The following is a 17,976-nucleotide window of genomic DNA, read 5'->3' as shown; positions in this document are numbered from 1 at the left end:
TGGGGGGGAAGGGCAGGGGGAAGCTGGGACTTGTTTAATGGGTACACAGTTGCAGTTTTGCAAGATGGAAACATTCTGGAGATCTGTGGCACAAGGATTTAGCACAACCGAACTGTACACTTAAAAGTGTTGAAGATGGTAAGTTTTATGTGTATTTTACCACAGTTAAACATTTTGTGTAGTTATATTGTTTAATACTAACACATGGGTGAACAGAACTGAAAGAAGGAAAGAACATCAGAAGGAGTAATCTGTGGCTAATATAAAAGAATTTGAGGGACCTCCCTCGTGGTCCAGCAGTAGAGAATCCGCCTTCCAATGTAGAGGACTCGGGTTTGATCCCTAGTCGGGGAACTAAGATCTCACATGCCGCGCGGCAACTAAGCGCGCGCTTCACACGCAGACTACAGGGCCCACGTGCCCTGGAGCCCATACGCTGCAACGAAAGATGCCACATGCCTCAACGAAGATCCCCAGTGCGGCAACAGAGACCCGACGCAGCCAAAAAAAATGAATAAAATAAATAAATATTAAAAAACAATAGAATTTGACCATTTAAAGCAACAGTGGTGATGTGTTACGAGGTTTTAAAACTTAAGTATTGATAGAAATAAAATATATGACAGTACACAAAAAGTGAGTTGGGCAAATAAATTACTGTACCGTTCTTACATTTTTAAGGAGAGATAAAAGTACTCGTTTAAGGTAAACTAATAAGTTTAGGATGCATATTATAGTCACTGAAAGGATAATATAAGAAATTATAACCAAAAAGACAATAACGAAGAACAATGGGATAATACAATTTCATTTATAAGCAGTTCAAAAACAAACGAAACGCTGACAAAGATCAGAGTGGTGGCGACCTTAGGGAAAGGTCATGAGGGTACTGCCTGGATGGATGCACATGCAAACCTGCTGGGGTGCTGGAGAATGTTCATATCTTAATATGGGAGGAGGGGGAGTTACACAGGTGTTTACAGAGGTAAAAATTAATTGGACTCTACACTTAAGATTTGTGCATTTTAGAGTATGTAAGTTTTACCTTACGAATAAAATAGAAAAATGATTAAAACTTCTTAAAGTTGTAAACTAATAGCTTAAGACAAGAGTCAGCAAACTGTGGCCCACAGCCCAAACCTGACCCTCTACATGTTTTTTAATGACTCACAAACTAGGAAGGGTTTTACATTTTTTGATCGTTGGGGAAAAAATCTAAAGAGGAATATTTATTTTATGACATAAAAATTATATGTATTTCAGATTTGTGTATGTAAGTGCAGTTTTGTCGAAACAACAAAGTTATATTGTTTACAGTGTAATTTCTTTGTTTCTCAGCTAATACCACTCGAATATTCCAAGGGACCAGAATTGTCAAAACAGGAGTGGTAAGTAGAGAATGTAATCGCTTTGTCGTGTCTGGTTGGTAATTTGCATGCAGTTAAAACTGTCACCACTAGGTGGCAGTATGATGTTGTCTAAATGCTCAATGTGAACCGGTTAAAATACTGAATAAATTACATTATTCACTCTTATAATTCAATGCATTATAAAAACAGGCTGTGCGACAGAGTTAAACCAATAGTGTTATACTGTTATAATTTTTGTAAAGATAAAAATTCTCCATATTTTTAATTATTTATTATTTGTGGGAGCATAGGACGTAAGAGTGCAAAGGAGTAGACATGCTAAAGTAGAAAGGTTGTCATTTGGGAATTCCCTGGCAGTTCAGTGGTTAGGACTCGGCGCTTTCACTCAGGGGCCCGGGTTTGATCCCTGGTTGGGGAACTAAGATCCCACAAGCCATGCAGTGCGGCTTTAAAAAAAAAAGAAAGAAAAAAGAATGGTTGTCATTTGCCTAGTTACATTTGCACATTTCTGGAGACTCAGTATCTAAGTTTTCCCCTTTCTAGTGCAACTAATAATCCCAATATTAATTGCAGCTTTGGTGCTAACAATAAGAGCCTTTTTTTTTTGCGGTACGCGGGCCTCTCACTGTTGTGGCCTCTCCAGTTGCAGAGCACAGGCTCCGGACGCACAGGCTCAGCGGCCATGGCTCACGGGCCCAGCCGCTCCGCGGCATGTGGGATCTTCCCGGACCGGGGCACGAACCCATGTCCCCTGCATCGGCAGGCGGACTCTCAACCACTGCGCCACCAGGGAAGCCCAAGAGCCTAAAATTTATTAAGCTTTTCCCAGGTTTCAGGCACGGATTATTATTTTATTTGCTCCTCAAGATTCGTGTTACTATTACTCCCATTTTATGGATGAGGAAACCGAGGCTCAGTGAGTTAATGTGCCCATCATCTCCCAGAGAGCAGGTGAGCGAGCGCGGACTCAAGCCCAGGCTGTCTGACTGCTCTGTCTGCAGTGCCTTATCTTAAGTGGCACCTGGCATTTCATTAATCAACTTCAGAACTCAACATTTGCTAACTTGGTTGTTCTTCAAAAACAAACTTTTCACACCGAAACTTGATGATACAGTGATGAAATGTGAGTTGTTCTGGCTGTATTATTTTGAACTGTATAAATGATGGGATGAAATTCTGGATTCTGCACGCCAGGTTTCAAGAACTAAAATTAAACTAATAACTCAGAGCAACACATCTTATTTTCCTAAGATACTGTGTACAAATAAAATCTCACAGCTGAGCCCCAATTTAGTGTGGTGGGAAGAATGAGCTGAGGTTTGGGCACAGGCAGCCACCTCTACCCCTTAACCTCTCTGCTCCTCGTTTTCCTCACCTGTAAAATGGGGTGATGATCATGTGTGTCTCCAGAGTAGCTTGGGAAGACCCAACACACAGTTGGTACTTGTTAAATAGAATTCTTATCGTTGTCATCTACATGAGCATAGATTTTGCTGTAGATAAATCCGGAGACTCTGGAAGGTACGGCGGCTGTACAGCGCCCAGCACGGGGATGCCGGCTGTAAACAGCTCCCAAAGCCTTCGGTGTAGAGCATGGCTCCTGCTTCTGAACCTGCCGCTGCAGACATGGGCAGGCCACTGTCCCTCTGTCCATCCACTTCCTCACTTTAAGATGTGGAACCAGATCCTGGGGAGTGTTTCTAGACAAGGGCAGTGTATTCTCCACAAGAGCCACCAGTATATACAAGACCAAGGGCTCCTGCTTCTTCCAGTGTCATCCCAACAACAGGTGGCAATCTGATGTTGCCACTTCACTGCTTATTTGACGTTTGTCTTTCAAACAACGTGAACGCTACTTATTGTTTTGTCACTTAGCCTCCTCCCGAGCCCTGTCAGTGAAAAGTTGGGGTTGACATGCTGGTTGCAATTTTTAAGTAATTGTAAAAACTTTTAAGAGCAGAGATGGTCATCCGTGGATCACCTCCTGTCAGCTTTGGCACCATGCTTTAGGACACCCCATGAGGAAAGTAAAAAGATGAGTAAAACCCTTGGAGGGTCATACCCAGGGCCTTGTCCCCAGTCCTGATGACTGACACTCTGCTTTCTCTTCCTCTGTCCCTTCCCCCAACCTCCCCGGGTGACCCCTTCAAGCCCACAGCATCTCCCGCCTCTTCGGCCGACATGGCCCCCATCAGCTCGGGGTCTTCCACCTGGACATCCTCTGGCATCCCCTTCTCATTTGTTTCCATGGCAACTGGAATGGGCCCGTCTTCCAGCGGCAGCCAGGCGACGGTGGCCTCGGTGGTCACCAGCACGCTCCTCGCCGGCCTGGGCTTCAGCGGCGGCGGCATCTCCTCCTTCCCCAGCACCGTGTGGCCCACACGCCTGCCCACGGCCGCCGCGGCCAGCAAACAGGCCGGCAGACCCGTCCCGGCCACACCTGAGGCCTTGGCCTCTCCGGGCCCCGACGGTGATTCGGCGCCAACCAAGGACGGCGAGGGTGCCGAAGAGGGGGAGAAGGACGAGAAGAGTGAGAACGAGGACGGCGAGCGGGAACACGAGGAGGAAGGCGAGAAGGGCTCCGAGAAGAAGGAGAGGAACGGCGTGACCCACGCCGCGCAGGCGCGGAGCGGCACTGAGGCCAGCCCCGCCCCCTCGGCTCCCGGCAGTGCTGATCAGGATGGTGGGCGTCAGACTATAGCCGGGCGTGAGCGGGACCGCACTGCCGTCCCCACCGCCCAGCCCGAGGACGCCCTGGACTCCCGCCCCGTCACCCTCACCCAAGTGCCCCCCACAGTCACAGAGGAGCATTACAGAGAGAATGATCCCAAGAGGCCTGAGACACCGTCTAAGAAGCCTATGTCCCCGGGGGACCGATTTTCTGAAGATAGCAAATTTATCACTGTTAATCCAGGTAAGCGGGCCACTCCTCACTTGAGCCTCCAAGCTGCTGTGAACAGTCCTACCCTTTTTTTTTTTTTTTTTTTTTTTTTTATGCATTACGCGGGCCTCTCACTGTTGTGGCCTCTCCCGTTGCGGAGGACAGGCTCCGGACGCGCAGGCCCAGCGGCCATGGCTCACGGGCCCAGCCGCTCCGCGGCACGTGGGATCCTCCCGGACCGGGGCACGAACCCGCGTCCCCTGCATCGGCAGGCGGACTCCCAACCACTGCGCCACCAGGGAAGCCCAGTCCTACCCTTTTTAAAAAATAATTGGGGGCAAGGGATAAGGATCCAGAGAGTGCCTAATATTCCTGGAATTTTGTGTGTCTCTGGTATAAAAATGTGTTTGTGTGTGTGTGTGTGTGTGTGTGTCTTTTTAATTCTAATAAGAATCACCTACTCTCTTATCGTTGCTGGACTGCCTTGCCTTGATACTTGGTACCTGGTAAAATCGACTTGCCTCAGAATAACTCCAAGCACTTCAACCAGGCCCTGGTAAATGAATAAAAAAGACATGGATCTTAATAAGTTTATCCTTCAAGATTTCATTCCTTATTCACTTATTGAGCACCTGTGTTTATGGACTGCCCGTTTGGTGCCAGGCCCTGGGCTGGGTGCTAACCCCAGTGAGCACGGTCCCTGTTGCTTGAAGCTTACGGCGTAAAGGAGAAGACGGGTGGCGGCAGCTCGCCAGGGTGCACGCCGGGAAATCAGGAAGCAAGAATGTTAGAAAGCAAGCGAGCAAGTTCGCTGAAAAGCCAGAAAACGAGCTAACTGTACGGTAAATAATAGAGGAAATAAACAGGGTGTTGTCAGAGAAAATAATCAGGAAGAGGGCAGGGAGCTTTTTTAATTAAGAAAGGCCCCTCTGGGGAAGTGACATTTACATTAAAACTGAAAGCGCGGGGATGGGGAGAGCTGGTATTATTAGCCCATGATCGCAGCCCGAGAAACAGGGCTCTGGCTCTCAGAGCCCTGTTTGCTCTGTGAATTAGCGACTTCCTGGATGGTAAGACCAGGGCATGGCTGGTCTGGCCTCCACGGGGAGGATGTGATCCCCATCACGCTGACCGAGGGCAACTTTGTGACTCTGTCATATGCTCAAATCTTTTTCATTTCTTTTTTAAAAAATATTTATTTATTTATGGCCGCTTTGGGTCTTCGTTGCTGTGCGCGGGCTTTCTCTGGTTGCAGTGAGCGGAGGCTACTCTTCGTTGCAGTGTGTGGGCTTCTCATCGTGGCTTCTGTTGTAGCGGAGCACGGGCTCTACGCGCGTGGGCTTCAGTAGCTGTGGCACACGGGCTCAGTAGTTGTGGCTGAAAGGCTCTAGAGCACAGGCTCAGTAGTTGTGGCGCACGGGCTTAGTTGCTCCACAGCATGTGGGATCTTCCCGGACCGAGGATCGAACCCATGACCCCTGCATTGGCAGGCGGATTCTTAACCACTGTGCCACCTGGGAAGTCCACGCTCAAATCTTAATGAACCATCCTGATAGTTTCTACAAGGGAGCCCTGAGCGTGAGGGGTTGTTATTGTTGTGAGGGGTTTTCTTAATAAGAAATTCTTTCTTTTGCCAGACTACAAGATGTTTAGCAACAATTTTTTTTGCATCTAAGCTGTTGTGGAGTTATAAGAGTGCAAAAAAAAAAAAAAAGCAACTGGTAAATATTTATTTGCTTTTGCACTTGTAAACATTAAAATTCATCTAAAGCTGAGACCTCGTATGTTAAGATACAACTTAGAATAAATTTTCATGTTTTGAATTACGTTCCTCCTTAAAGCTGGTATGGACTCATTTTCTGAAGTGTGGGTTTGCTATGGGCGTTGCTCACTTTTAGGGAAAAGTGCAGAGTGGCCCTCCAAGGAATTGAGTGGAGGAAATATCGAGCCACTTGTGAAGCTGTTTGAAGCTATTCCTGCATGAGCAGTGACATTCCCTCTAGGAATTGGCTGTGAAAAAGTTGGATTTCTTGCGTCTGAAGATATTGAAGAAATATTTATAGAGTACTCACTGTGTCCCAGGCACTGGACTAGGTACTGGAAGTAGACTCTAGATCTAGTCAGGCCTTGCTCTCCTGGGGTTCATGTTCTAATGGACAAGCTTGAGACTATTCCAGTAAACAACTGCATAACGTCAGGTGCTGGAGTCGGGGACAGGGACAGTATAGCATCAGATGGTCAAGGGATGGCATTTGAATGGAGACCCAGGTGGTGAGAAGGAGTTAGCTATGCCATGATCCATGAACGAGCATTCTAGGCTGCAGGAGGGGCAGCAGGTCCAGAGACCCTAAAGTCAGAGCTAATTAGGATCAGTCAAGGAGCCATCAGAGGGCCAGTGTGTCTAGACCGCCAAGGTGAAGGATACAGGATGAGTTCACAGACAAGCAGAGGTCAGATCAGGAAGGGGCCCATCAGCCATGCCGCGGATTTGATTCTAACGGGTATGGGAAAGCAGTGATGGATTTCAGCAAGAGAGTTACTCATCTGATTAACCTTCTCAGGTCACGTGGGCCTCTGCGTGGACATCTGGGGAGGCAAGAACGGACACAGGGAGTAGAGTTAGGAGGTGATGGCAATGGTGACTCGGACCACTGTGGTTTCTCCAGAGACAAGCGGTGGACCTGGAATTGCTTGTCAAGCTTGAGTGGTTTGGCCTCTGGACTGGAGGCTCTGGCAAGTTGCATTCCCAGCCTGCTCCTCTTAAACATTTTTTTTGTCCACACTCCTGAAAAGTGTGGCTCGCTAAGAGCTTGGATTGGGAGTGTTGATACCCTGAGAGACTGGTGAGGGTGGGGACCTGGGGCGTAGTCCAGGTAAGCAGAAATGAGTCATTGCAATGGGAGTCAAGTTCCAGAGTCCAAGGAAAGGGGAGAAGAAACAGGTGGTAAACCTGGGGTATTTCCACCTCCAGGTACGGGGCGTGCGGGTCTCAAGTTTCAACGCTGCAGGCATCTGAGCGTCTGCCATCTTGGCAGGGTAGCTCTGGAGTCAGATCCCTACAGTAGGCTCTGCCCTTTATTCACGCAGGGTCCTCAGGCCAGTCTTTGCCCAGAGTCTGTCTGTAAAGTGGGGATAGGCATAGCCCTTAGTGCCAAAGGAGGTGCAGAGTCACCCTTGTCGGTGACAAGGAAGGAGGAGCTTTCTGCAGCCCGAGGGCCGCATGATGGCACTGGTGACTTATGAGGAGGCCCCTCATGGGTCTTTCTTCTGCAGTCATCCTTGGACATTATAGAGCATGTGGAGACTGTGGTCCCCAATGAGCTGGCTTTAAAAATGACCTCCAGGAACTCTGCTCTGTCCCCAGCACTGGTGAATCAGAGCATCTTCCCTTGCCACCTTCATCTCAATGGGAACATCCACTCCTTCCCAAAGCCAAAAGGGATCTTCCTTTAGAATTCCAGGCAGTTCCGGGCAATTCCAGGTTGAGAGCAGTGGTGGGGATCGGTTAAGCCAGAGATGGGCAAACTTCTTCTGCAAACAGCCAGAGAGAGCAGACATTTTCAGCTTTGTGAACCATAGGTCTTTGCTGAAAGTGTGCATCTCTGCCAGGTAGCACGGAAGCAGCCAGAGACACTACACAAATGGGCGGATGTGATGGGGTTCTGGTGAAACTCTGTTTACAAAAACAGGCAGTGGACCTCATTTGATCGGTGAGCTGTCATTTGCTAGACCCCTGGTTTAAGCAGAAATGTGTGTACCCACTGGTTAATAAAAGATGTGAGTGACTTGAGGGTAAAACCCGAAAACCCTGCATTGTCCACGACCCCCAGGGTCTCACTTTGCTTCCATCCATCTCAGCCTTTTCTCCATCTGCCTCCTCCAGCTTGGTGTTTATTTTTTAAACGAAATCACCATCATTTTAATGTTAGTGGTGACTTCTTTGAAAGACTGTGGATGTACATTTGTTTAAATCTGTTCCACATTTATTTTTTCTTCGTGTTAAAAACAATTCTTTAAATCAATATTTAGTCTCTTTGAAAAAAGCGTTAACGTTTAAAGTTACAAACTGTGTTATATTTTTACCAGCATCTCAAAAAGGCTTGATGTTTGATAACATCTTTTCAAGTGCTATGAGTAGTAGCTTTAGTATTAACTTGCAGGGAAGGAGAAGAGGGGAATGCTTCTCTAGAAGAAGGGGCCGACTCAGACACATACAGAGATCAGGCAGGCAGTAGGCATGGTCCGTCCCTCAGGAGGCACAGCCCAGATGTGGTGTGGGCACCCTCAGATGCCTACTGATGCAGTAAAATGTTCTTGGGATGGTATGTGGCATGCCCCAGCAAAAGCATTTCAGGGTGGGCATTGTCTACAAACTCATCACGCAGTGGTGGGATTTTTCATTTTTCTTTCCTTAAATCAGGGCTCCTTTTTCAGATTCAATCTTGGTCAGAGCCCCATTATGTAAACACTCATTCACCGAAAGCTTGTTGACTATCTTCTTGGGGTCAGCTAAAGAGACAGTCCAGTTTAGGGGTCAGGAAAGTACAGTCTCCAGGCCAGAACTGGCCCCTGGCCGGCCTTTGTCCTGCCCCTGAGCTAGGAATGGACTGTGTTGGTCAGCGACTGAGGGCTGCTGTTCTGCTCTGAGCCAGAGTCAAGGGCGCTAAGCTCCAGCCACCCCACTCCTTTTGGGCAAACCCCACTCCTTTGGGCACCTCTTTGGAACTCTCAAGCTCTAAAGAAAACCTTTGATTATATAAATAATGACATCACTGGTTAACATTTGTTCCATGCTGGTGTTGTCTGTGCTAAAAGCCAAAATGTGATGTCACTTATCCCCCGGGAGGCCCGTGCTGTCCTTGTTGCCATTAGGCCAGTGAGGAAACTGAGGCTCAGACGGTTAAGGAACGTGCCCCGGGCAAGACGTGGCGAGACCGGGGGTCAGACATGGGCCCTGACTCCACCGTGGTGCTGCCTGCATCCCGCCTTAGGGGCTTGCTCCCTGAGTGGGCAACACAAGATGGTTTCAGGTGAAGTATTAATTATTAAACGAGTATTTGAACGTGTACTTTTAAAAAGGTACCATTTTTTAATTTATGGCACAGGTTCTCAACCAGAGTGATGATTTTGTTCCCCTTCCCTGCAGGGATATTTGGCAATATCTGGAAACATTTTTGGTTATCATGACTGAGGAGGGGGCTGCTACTGGCATTTAGTGGGAGGAGACCAAGGATGCTGCTAAACATCCTACAGGGCAGAGACCAGCCCCGCAACAAAGAATGACCTGGTCCAAAGTGTTGATAGTGCCATGGTGGAGAAACTACGATTTATAGTATTAACATAAATTTCCTTTTCAAAGAAGTTTACTTGAGGGAAAAAATAGTAGTTAATTTAAGGTCAGAAAGAAGTAGCAATACAGGCTCATGAAGATAAGGCAGACGTTGTGAATGTGAAACTCAGCTGGGGTATATGGAGGTAGGAAAATGTTGCATACTTTATTTAAAATAAAATAGAACAGGCACTCGTATGGACTACCGTGGCAGTTTGCAGTCAGGTTTTTTGTGGGGAGAAGTTTTCTACGTAATTCTGCTTGCCCCGGGTCTTGGCTGTGATCTTCCTGGGAGTGTTGGGAAGAACTAGCTCAGGTGCCCTGAAGGCGCCCGTGTGATTTAGTTTCCTCCCAGGAAGGGTCTGGGTCCTTGGAAGTTTCTGCCCCCCACTGAGTGACCTTTGAACTAGGACAGCCCGTGTATCTCTCAGTGCAGGCAACCAGACCTCACCAAGCACACCGAGGTTTCCACAGAGGCTGGGGTCAGGAATTCAGGCTGTAAGGAGTGGTGTGTTTGATGTGAGTCCTGACTGATGGCAGAGTCACGTGACGTTGCAATGACGTGTCTGCGGCGGTGATTTCTGGTAGATGAGGACCTGCCGTATATATGGGACTTCTAATTAAATTGGGATTTATCAAACGCCCTCAATTTTCCAGCACCTAATGGAAATACACATGACAGTTCCACTGTTGAGTCTGATTAAGTGAGCTCTGTGTGAAATGGTAAGGAGGGCCTATTGATGAGAACTCCTAGTGGTGATATAAATTGAAACACATGACAGATGCTCTAAATCCAGCTCAGACGTGGTAATCGGAACATGGAACCTGTGTCCCGTTGCAGGAGAATATGTGTATTTGTAACCCACAATCGTGTCTCTGGTTTAGCTAATGCCAGGGCTCCACAACAATAAGACAAATTTTGTGGCCCTACAAAAAAGCGGCCGCCTGTTTACTTCACACCCATTAGGGGGGCTACCACGAAACCCCAAACCAAAGCAAAATAGAAAATAAGGTGTTGGTGAGGATGTGAAGACATGGGGACCCTTGTGCCCTGTTGGTGGGAATGTAAAGTGGCAGCCACTTGGGAAACAGTATGGAGGTTCCCCGCAAAATTAAAAATAGCATTACCACATGGTCCAGCAATCCCACTTATGGGTATTTACCCAAGAGAATTGAAAGCAGAGTCTTGAAGAGATATTTGTACACTCATGTTCATAGCAGCATTATTTATAGCAGCCAAGGGGTGGAAGCAACCCAAATGACCGATGAATAGATGAACAAAATGTGGTATATACCTATAGTGGAATATTATTCAGCCTTAAAAAAAGAAGGAAATCGTGTCGCATGCTACAACATGGATGAACCTTGAGGACTTATTAGTGAAGTAAGCCAGTCCCCAAAAGACAAATATATATATATGGATATGATTCTATATATATATATATATATGAGTCCACTTAGGTGAGGTACCTAGAGTGTAGTCAAGTCGTAAGGCAGAAAGAAAGTAGGATGGTGGTTACCAGGAGCTGGGGTCGGGGTGTTGGGGAATTGCTGTTTAAAAGGTGCAGAGTTTCAGTTTTGCAGATGAAAAACAGATTCTGGAAATCGATTGCACAACAGGTGTGATATGCTTACCCCTACTGAACTGTACCATTAGACATGGTTAAGACGGTGACTTTTATGTGTGTTTTAGCACAGTTTTTTTTAAAAAACCAGCGCCTTAATTCACAGCTGCGGGTGGTTTTGAAGGAGTGGCCTTATCAGAGCAAATGCAGTCCCGTTGTGCGCGACTGAACCCGGCTGTAGATGTCTGAGTGTGCAGACGTCTGCTCCTAATCTTTCTTGAAAAGTGAAAGAATCCTACTTTCCCCAAGTCCTGAGAGTGGCCTCTCAGATCCAAGCTCATTTTAGTCTTGACCACGTAGGGGTTCTTGTCTTGAAGCAGAAGTTGAGCCCTCACTGCGGGGTAGGAAGCGTTTCAGAAAGGTCCATCTGATGTCTCACTGCCTGTAGCATTTATAGTACATTGTACTCCGTTTTTATTTGCTTCTACTGGGATGAGAGCCAAGCCAGTAAAAGGCAAACAGCATTAATTCAGTGATGACATATGCCACTGAAAACTGTTTTTCTTTCTTTTTTTTTTTTTTTTTAATTTTTTGGAAAAAGCAGAATGGAGGCACTTTACTCAGATTCTGGTGGATGTGGAAATAAAAGCTGGGAGGAGGAAGGGCTGTGGGGAGGTCATTAAAGCCTACCTCCCTCCCGCAGATGCTCAGAGAGGGTTAGGTATTAGACAGCATTTTGCCGTAAGTTTCCACTGGAAGACATTTCTGAGACTGGCTCATTCTCTGAGTCCCGGCCCTGCCTGGCCTCACATCTTCTGACCCTCCTAGCAGCCCCTCATCTGCACATCACATCCATGGGGGGAGAGGGGGGTGTAAGTTGATACCTCCTTTCCATTTTTATCCTCTTACACACAGGCCAGAAAGATGCAGCCCTGGAAAGAGTATGAAGAAGGTCCAAGTCCACAGAGAGGAATGGCCCACGTTTATAGATGGAGCAACTGTCTGATTCATTTCTAATTGGTTGAAAAATAAAATCTCTTTGAAAATAAATATGGAATTGGGAAAGCTGCCTGGTCAGAAGCAGCCTCTTCTCTCGAGCTGAATTAGTAACTTCAGAATCCTGGTCAGGAGTCTTATTAAACCATGATTTTTGCTTTTGATGATAAGGCCTTTGTAAAAGTCCCAGGTGTGTGCGTTGTTCTGCTGATTCTTTGGGTCAGAGTGCCATCCTGCAGACAGAAATTCGACTGGCCAGAGGGAGCTGGCAGCAGGAGTCAGGAGTGAAGAAAGCAGGTCTGATGTGAGACATTAGGGAGCGGTGAGGACTGTGGCAAACTGATGAGCCATGCCCTGTCTTAGAGAGTGTGTGCTGCTTGGTTCTAGCTGATGTTTGCCATGTGGGAATTCAGACTTGTGTTGCTAGCCAGTTTTGAACATCTCCAGGAGAAGATTCCCTTTTTGATTTTTTTGTGAACTCTATTGTTTATTAAATCTTGGCAACTAACTCACAATTTAATTAATAATTCCCGGGGGAGGGGTGCCAAGCCAGACACATCTGTGGGCTGCCAGTTCACACAAACCCGTGGCAGGCAGGAATCAAAGGGCTAGGCCTGCTGGCAAAACCAAACCAGCTGGACAAATCAGAGATGGAGGCGAGAAGGAGGTGCATTAACCCAGAGGTCCTGCACTTGTCCTGGTGTCAGGATTCGGGCATCACAGAGAGAGGCAAACCTTCCAGGAGCAGGGTGGCCAAGCTCTGCTGGACCTTTCAGGAGGCAGCTGGGATACAAGTGAAGCTCTGAATAAAAGTGAGCTGCTCCTAACAGTTGGGAGCATCTAATTTTATCACAGTCAGCGCCGTTGCTTGGTTCCGTTGAAAGGAAGAACGAATGTTCTCTGGACGCGGGCACTGTGACCAGTCTGGCTTTCTGAGGATGCAGCCCGTGCAGTCACACAGCCCTGTGTTCAGAAGGCCCTGTGTTCGCCTTCATGTTCTGCTGCCGTTTCTTGAAACTCTTTCATAATTTCTGATCAAGACGCCCTGTGATTTCGTTTTGCATCTGGCACAATCTGCTTTGCACAGATTATCTCATTTCATCCTTCGAAGTCCCCTGAGAGGTGAGCGTTATCATCTGTTTTCCTTTGACAGAGGAGCGACCAGAGGCTCAGAGACAGGCAGTCACTTATCCAAAGTCACACAGCTAGAAAGGCCTAAGCCAGAATTTGTAATCAGGTCTGCCTGACTCTGAAGGGCAGGATGTTGGTTTCTCTGAAAAGTTGATAGTATGTTCTAGTCTCTGGGGGCCTTGGCGTGGGGAAGATTGTCAGGAGACTGAAGCAAAGGAGGAAGAGAGTGTATACCCAGCTCAGGTGGCATGTTAGGTGTCCCTAGTAGCTTCTGGTAGTTCACTATTTGATTCTGCTTTCTCTTTTGAGGGCCTGCTGGGCCACAGATTGAGTCAGGCAGTGGGACAAGCGTCTCTCCTGAAGGATGGCAAGAAGCGTAGTGCAGTCTTGTCTCAGGGCAGACTTTGAGGTACTGTCTCTTCGCTGGCCATCTCCTCACAGGCAGCCCCCTGCTGCTGATGCCCACAGAACCCATCTGAGGTTCTGTGTGGTTGCCACCTATGCCCTCATTTATTACAGGGGGATTCCGATTCAGCAGACACCCGATGAGCACTCAGCATCTGCCTGGCGCTGTGCTAGGGTGTTGAAGAGGGAGAGGATGCTGGTGGTGATGGTGATAATTAGTGATGCTGTGGGTGGTGGGTGGGGATGGTGATGACCATCATCACAGTTGTTAACCAGGTGCTTATGGTTGCCAGGCAACACACGAAGTGTGTTATTGCATTAGCTCATGTAATCCTCGTGCCACCCACGAGGTAGTGAGCAATATTATTATTTCCACTTACAGATGAGGAAACTGAGGCCCAGAGAGGTTAAGTAACTTGCCCAGAGTTGCATAGCAAGTAGGAGACAGAGCTTTATTACTGTTCTATATACAGAGAAGATCAGCCCTGCTTTGGGGGACCTTACAGTAAGTAGTAAAAGAGCATTTGTGGGGCTTCCTTGGTGGCGCACTGGTTGAGAGTCCGCCTGCCGATGCAGGGGACACGGGTTCGTGCCCCGGTCCGGGAAGGTCCCACATGCCGCGGAGCGGCTGGGCCCGTGAGCCATGGCCACTGAGCCTGCGCGTCTGGAGCCTGTGCTCCGCAACGGGAGAGGCCACGACAGTGAGAGGCCCGCGTACCGCAAAAAACAAAACGAAAAGAGCACTTGTAATTGAGTGTGATGTGTGCCGTAAAAGAAGTGCACAGTGACAACCACCATGACGAGAATGAGAGTATTTACTTAGCATTTGCTCAATGCCGGGCACACGTCTAAGCGTTCTACGTGCATCTTAAGTTTTCCCACCACCTCTATGAAGTAGGTTCTTTTATCCCATTTTATAGATGAAGAACTCCAGGCCTAAACTGATGTAAGTTATTGGTTAGAGGTCACGTAGAAGGTGGCAGAGCCAGGATTTGAACCTGTGATCTCTACTCTGCCCTCCAGAGCACAGACTGAGGGTCTGGGGAGGCTTCACAGAGAAGGTGGCACCTGAACCAGGACTGAGGAATGAAGAGGCGCTTCTGAGGGCGGGGTGGGAAAGGTGTTCCTGGCAGTGAGATCAGCAGGGACAAAGGCAGAGAGGTGGGCCCATGGCCCAGCATGGTCACTGGGTGTGTGTGTGTGTGTGACCGGAACCCATTGCAGGGGGCGCAGCAGGCGATGATGGGGCGGGAGGAAGGCCCACTCGTGAAGGGTTTTGCTGTCCCTGAGGGCAGTGTGGGATTCCTCAGGAGAGTGACAGGCACAGATTCCACATGACTGTGTGGCCATGGAATGAAATTCCAGGCTCCTGGTACTGCGAAGACAAAGCGGTACTGTGAATTTTAACATGAACTCAGCTTTCTCACGCCCGCGTGGAAATCCAGGGGCACTCCTATATTTGCCTGATCTTTATGTAAAAGACCCGGGCAAATCCGGCTGCCGGTCATTAGTCCAGGCCAAGATTAAAGTGCTGTCAGAATCATTTCCTTAGGTCTCTGTCTCACACTGCAAGTTGTTGCCGGCCTGAGTTCTCCTCCATAGAAACCGCCACTTCGGGGGCTGTCCAGAGAAGGATTTCTGATGTATTCACTACTCCATCCCCTCACAAAAACAACAACAAAAAACCTTACACATAGGCTTCCCTGGTGGCGCAGTGGTTGGGAATCCGCCTGCCACCGCAGGGGACACGGGTTCGTGCCCCAGTCCGGGAAGATCCCACATGCCGTGGAGTGGCTGGGCCCGTGAGCCATGGCCGCTGAGCCTGCGCGTCCAGAGCCTGTGCTCCACAGCAGGAGAGGCCACAACAGTGAGAGGCCTGCGTAACGCAAAAAAAAAAAGAAAAAAAAACCTTACACAGCACCATGAAATATTAGAAAGAGAAGTAGCTCACTGGTGAAACCTGAGGGACAATTTTGGTGAAGGGTGCTTTTCAGTGATTGAGGATGAGAAGGACCTGGGGTTTGCATTTGGTCTCCTCCCCATAGCTGCCTACTGTGTAGTAGCCCAGGCAAGAATCCTTTTCTGTAAGAAGGCAAGGAAAGAAATAAGACCCTGAGTATGCAGGGGCTTCCCACGGTAGATAGTGAGTTCCTTGGACGTGTGGCCTGTAATGTCAGCCCTCCTGCCGTATTTTCCATTAACAGGACCATCCGGGCTTGGGGATTCCCCACTGCCAGCCAGATTATTACCTGGCTGGGCTGCCCCCTGCTGGAGCCCTGCAAAATTATCCTCATTTGCAACTGTGGTTCTTGCCGCACGTGTATTTACACATTCTAACCCAGTTAACTCATACCACGTAAGAGCTACGTAATCAAAATCCCATAAATTCCCAATTAAAATCCCCGCTTTATCTAAAAATACAAGAACAATGGGGGAAAGTGTGGCTGGCGGCCAGAGCTTTGCAATTAAAGCATCATATCGCGGGATAGACTGCACATCTGATGTGCAGCTACAGTACTGCAGTGATTTCCACTGCAAGCCCTGGGGCCCAAAAGCGGTGCCCGTAATTGAGCCTACAGACCCTGGCTGAGGTGGCCTCTAACGCTCCATCTTGGCGGCCCCCCTTGTTCTCCTACCCGCCCGCCCCCCCCCCCCCACCGCCCGCTTCAGTGCTCTCTCTCCAGAACACATCTGCCCTTGCCCTTGGCCTGGCTAACTCCCCTTCATCCTTCAGCTCCCACCCGAGCGTCAGGAAGCCCCTCCAGAATTCCTGGGCTAGGACAGCTGTTCCCCTGTACCCGTTGTGCTTCCCCTGGCATCACATTCATTTTATTCTAATTGCTTGGTCATGTGTCTGCTTGTTCCCCTGTAAATTCCTGCCCCATGGGCACAGGGTTGTTCCTGTCTGATGTTCTCCTGCATCCGCCTCCCGCAGCACCGTGCGTGACACACAGTCGGGGCTTGACAGATAGCTGCCTGATGAAAAATTGCGGAGCGAGGGATATCGAGAAATGGGCTGGCACAGTTCGGGAGGCAGTTTATAAACCGCCGGCTGCCCTGCTGTGATTTTTGATCAGAGTGTGCCTCACTTGCCTGCCTCTGTGTCTTTTTACCTGTGAGCTGGGCATAAATCTGGCCCTGCCTGTGCATGAAACAAAGGAGGGCATCAAGGTCCAGTACGTTCGAGGAAACCCAGTAAAAACCCTGTAACCTGTTTCTTCTTCACTCCAGGTCTTGCCTCCTTAGCAGTCTCCTCCCAGGGACAGTTATCTCTTTCCTGCTCAGCCCACCTCCTCTCTCGGAAACGCAGCCTGATTAGCCCTGAATTTAGTCCATCCAGCAGACGGACGCTTGCGGCTGGCTGCAGGCTGGCCTCGTTTTTGCAGAGCAGGAGGAAACCTTGCTGAGCACGGGTCAGCCTGCAGCCAGCTGTGGGTGATTTCGTGGGCTTCTCGCGGTCACAGTGAACCTTCGCTTTCTCACCGCGTGCCTCTCGTGACCGTCTCTGTGTACCTGGGCTCTTTCTTCCCAGCCCCGCACTGCATCTGAGCTTCATTCGGGCTACCTGGAGATTTCCAGGTGTTGACCCCACAGTTCGAGAGACTAGGTTCTCACCTGAGGCTGCTGGGGACTTGTGAAGATCCTCGGGCCTGAGAGAGACAGGAGGAGCTGCTTGGGTAAGAGGCGCTGGTTGACCAGAGAGAATCCTGGACCATCTCACAAGCTTCCCCGGTTAACCCCCATACTGACGGCTGTTGAGTAGCCAACGTGCGCTCGGAGGAGAGCGAGGCGTGGCGGCCAGTCTGAGAGCTTTTAGAAGGATGGGGAGAGGGGGTGGCTGGGAGATGAGATCAAAGGAAAAGCTTTTGAACCATATTTGAGGAAAAACAGGATATCTGGGGATCTGGGTGGTGGGAACTGGTAGGCAGAGGAGTCTGGGTGCTCCTTCTGGGATGTGCGGTTGCTCAGACTTTGAGTGGCTCGTTGAGATTCTGGGGTGAGAGCGCCATTGCCTTAGCTTGAGTCCTGCCCCTACCCTTGGCCAGGAGCCTAGGGGGGCCCACACTTGGACAGTTGTGCCACCAGGACTGTCTGTTGGGGAGAGGTGGTCTCCCACAGCAGAAATGGGTGCAGTTACTAAAGGAAGGGGTAACAGATGCTAAGCAGACAAAGAAAGACATACCCATTGTAGTCACAGCGGTTATCTTGGTAAAACCCATCACTGCCTCCCTCCCTCCTGCCTTGGCAAACCTGCAAGGCTCCCCCGCCTCTTTCCACAGGCAAGTTTTGTGCTACATT

The 17,976-nt window shown here is 48.8% G+C and overlaps 1 protein-coding gene across 3 annotated transcripts in view; it reads left to right on the top strand.

Moving 5' to 3' along the window:
- Positions 1–17,976, top strand: part of PTPRG (protein tyrosine phosphatase receptor type G) — a 731,192-nt gene that overhangs the window by 622,625 nt on the left and 90,591 nt on the right. For all 3 annotated transcript variants that reach the window (XM_032648680.1, XM_032648681.1, XM_032648679.1), the window contains exons 11-12: positions 1,339–1,388; positions 3,522–4,284. In XM_032648680.1, the coding sequence (XP_032504571.1) occupies positions 1,339–1,388; positions 3,522–4,284 (813 nt within the window). The remainder of the gene's footprint in view (positions 1–1,338; positions 1,389–3,521; positions 4,285–17,976) is intronic.

The sequence above is a fragment of the Phocoena sinus genome, chromosome 11, assembly GCF_008692025.1.
Source record: "Phocoena sinus isolate mPhoSin1 chromosome 11, mPhoSin1.pri, whole genome shotgun sequence".
In the NCBI taxonomy this organism is placed as follows: domain Eukaryota; kingdom Metazoa; phylum Chordata; class Mammalia; order Artiodactyla; family Phocoenidae; genus Phocoena; species Phocoena sinus.
This window is presented reverse-complemented; position numbering and strand designations above follow the sequence as displayed.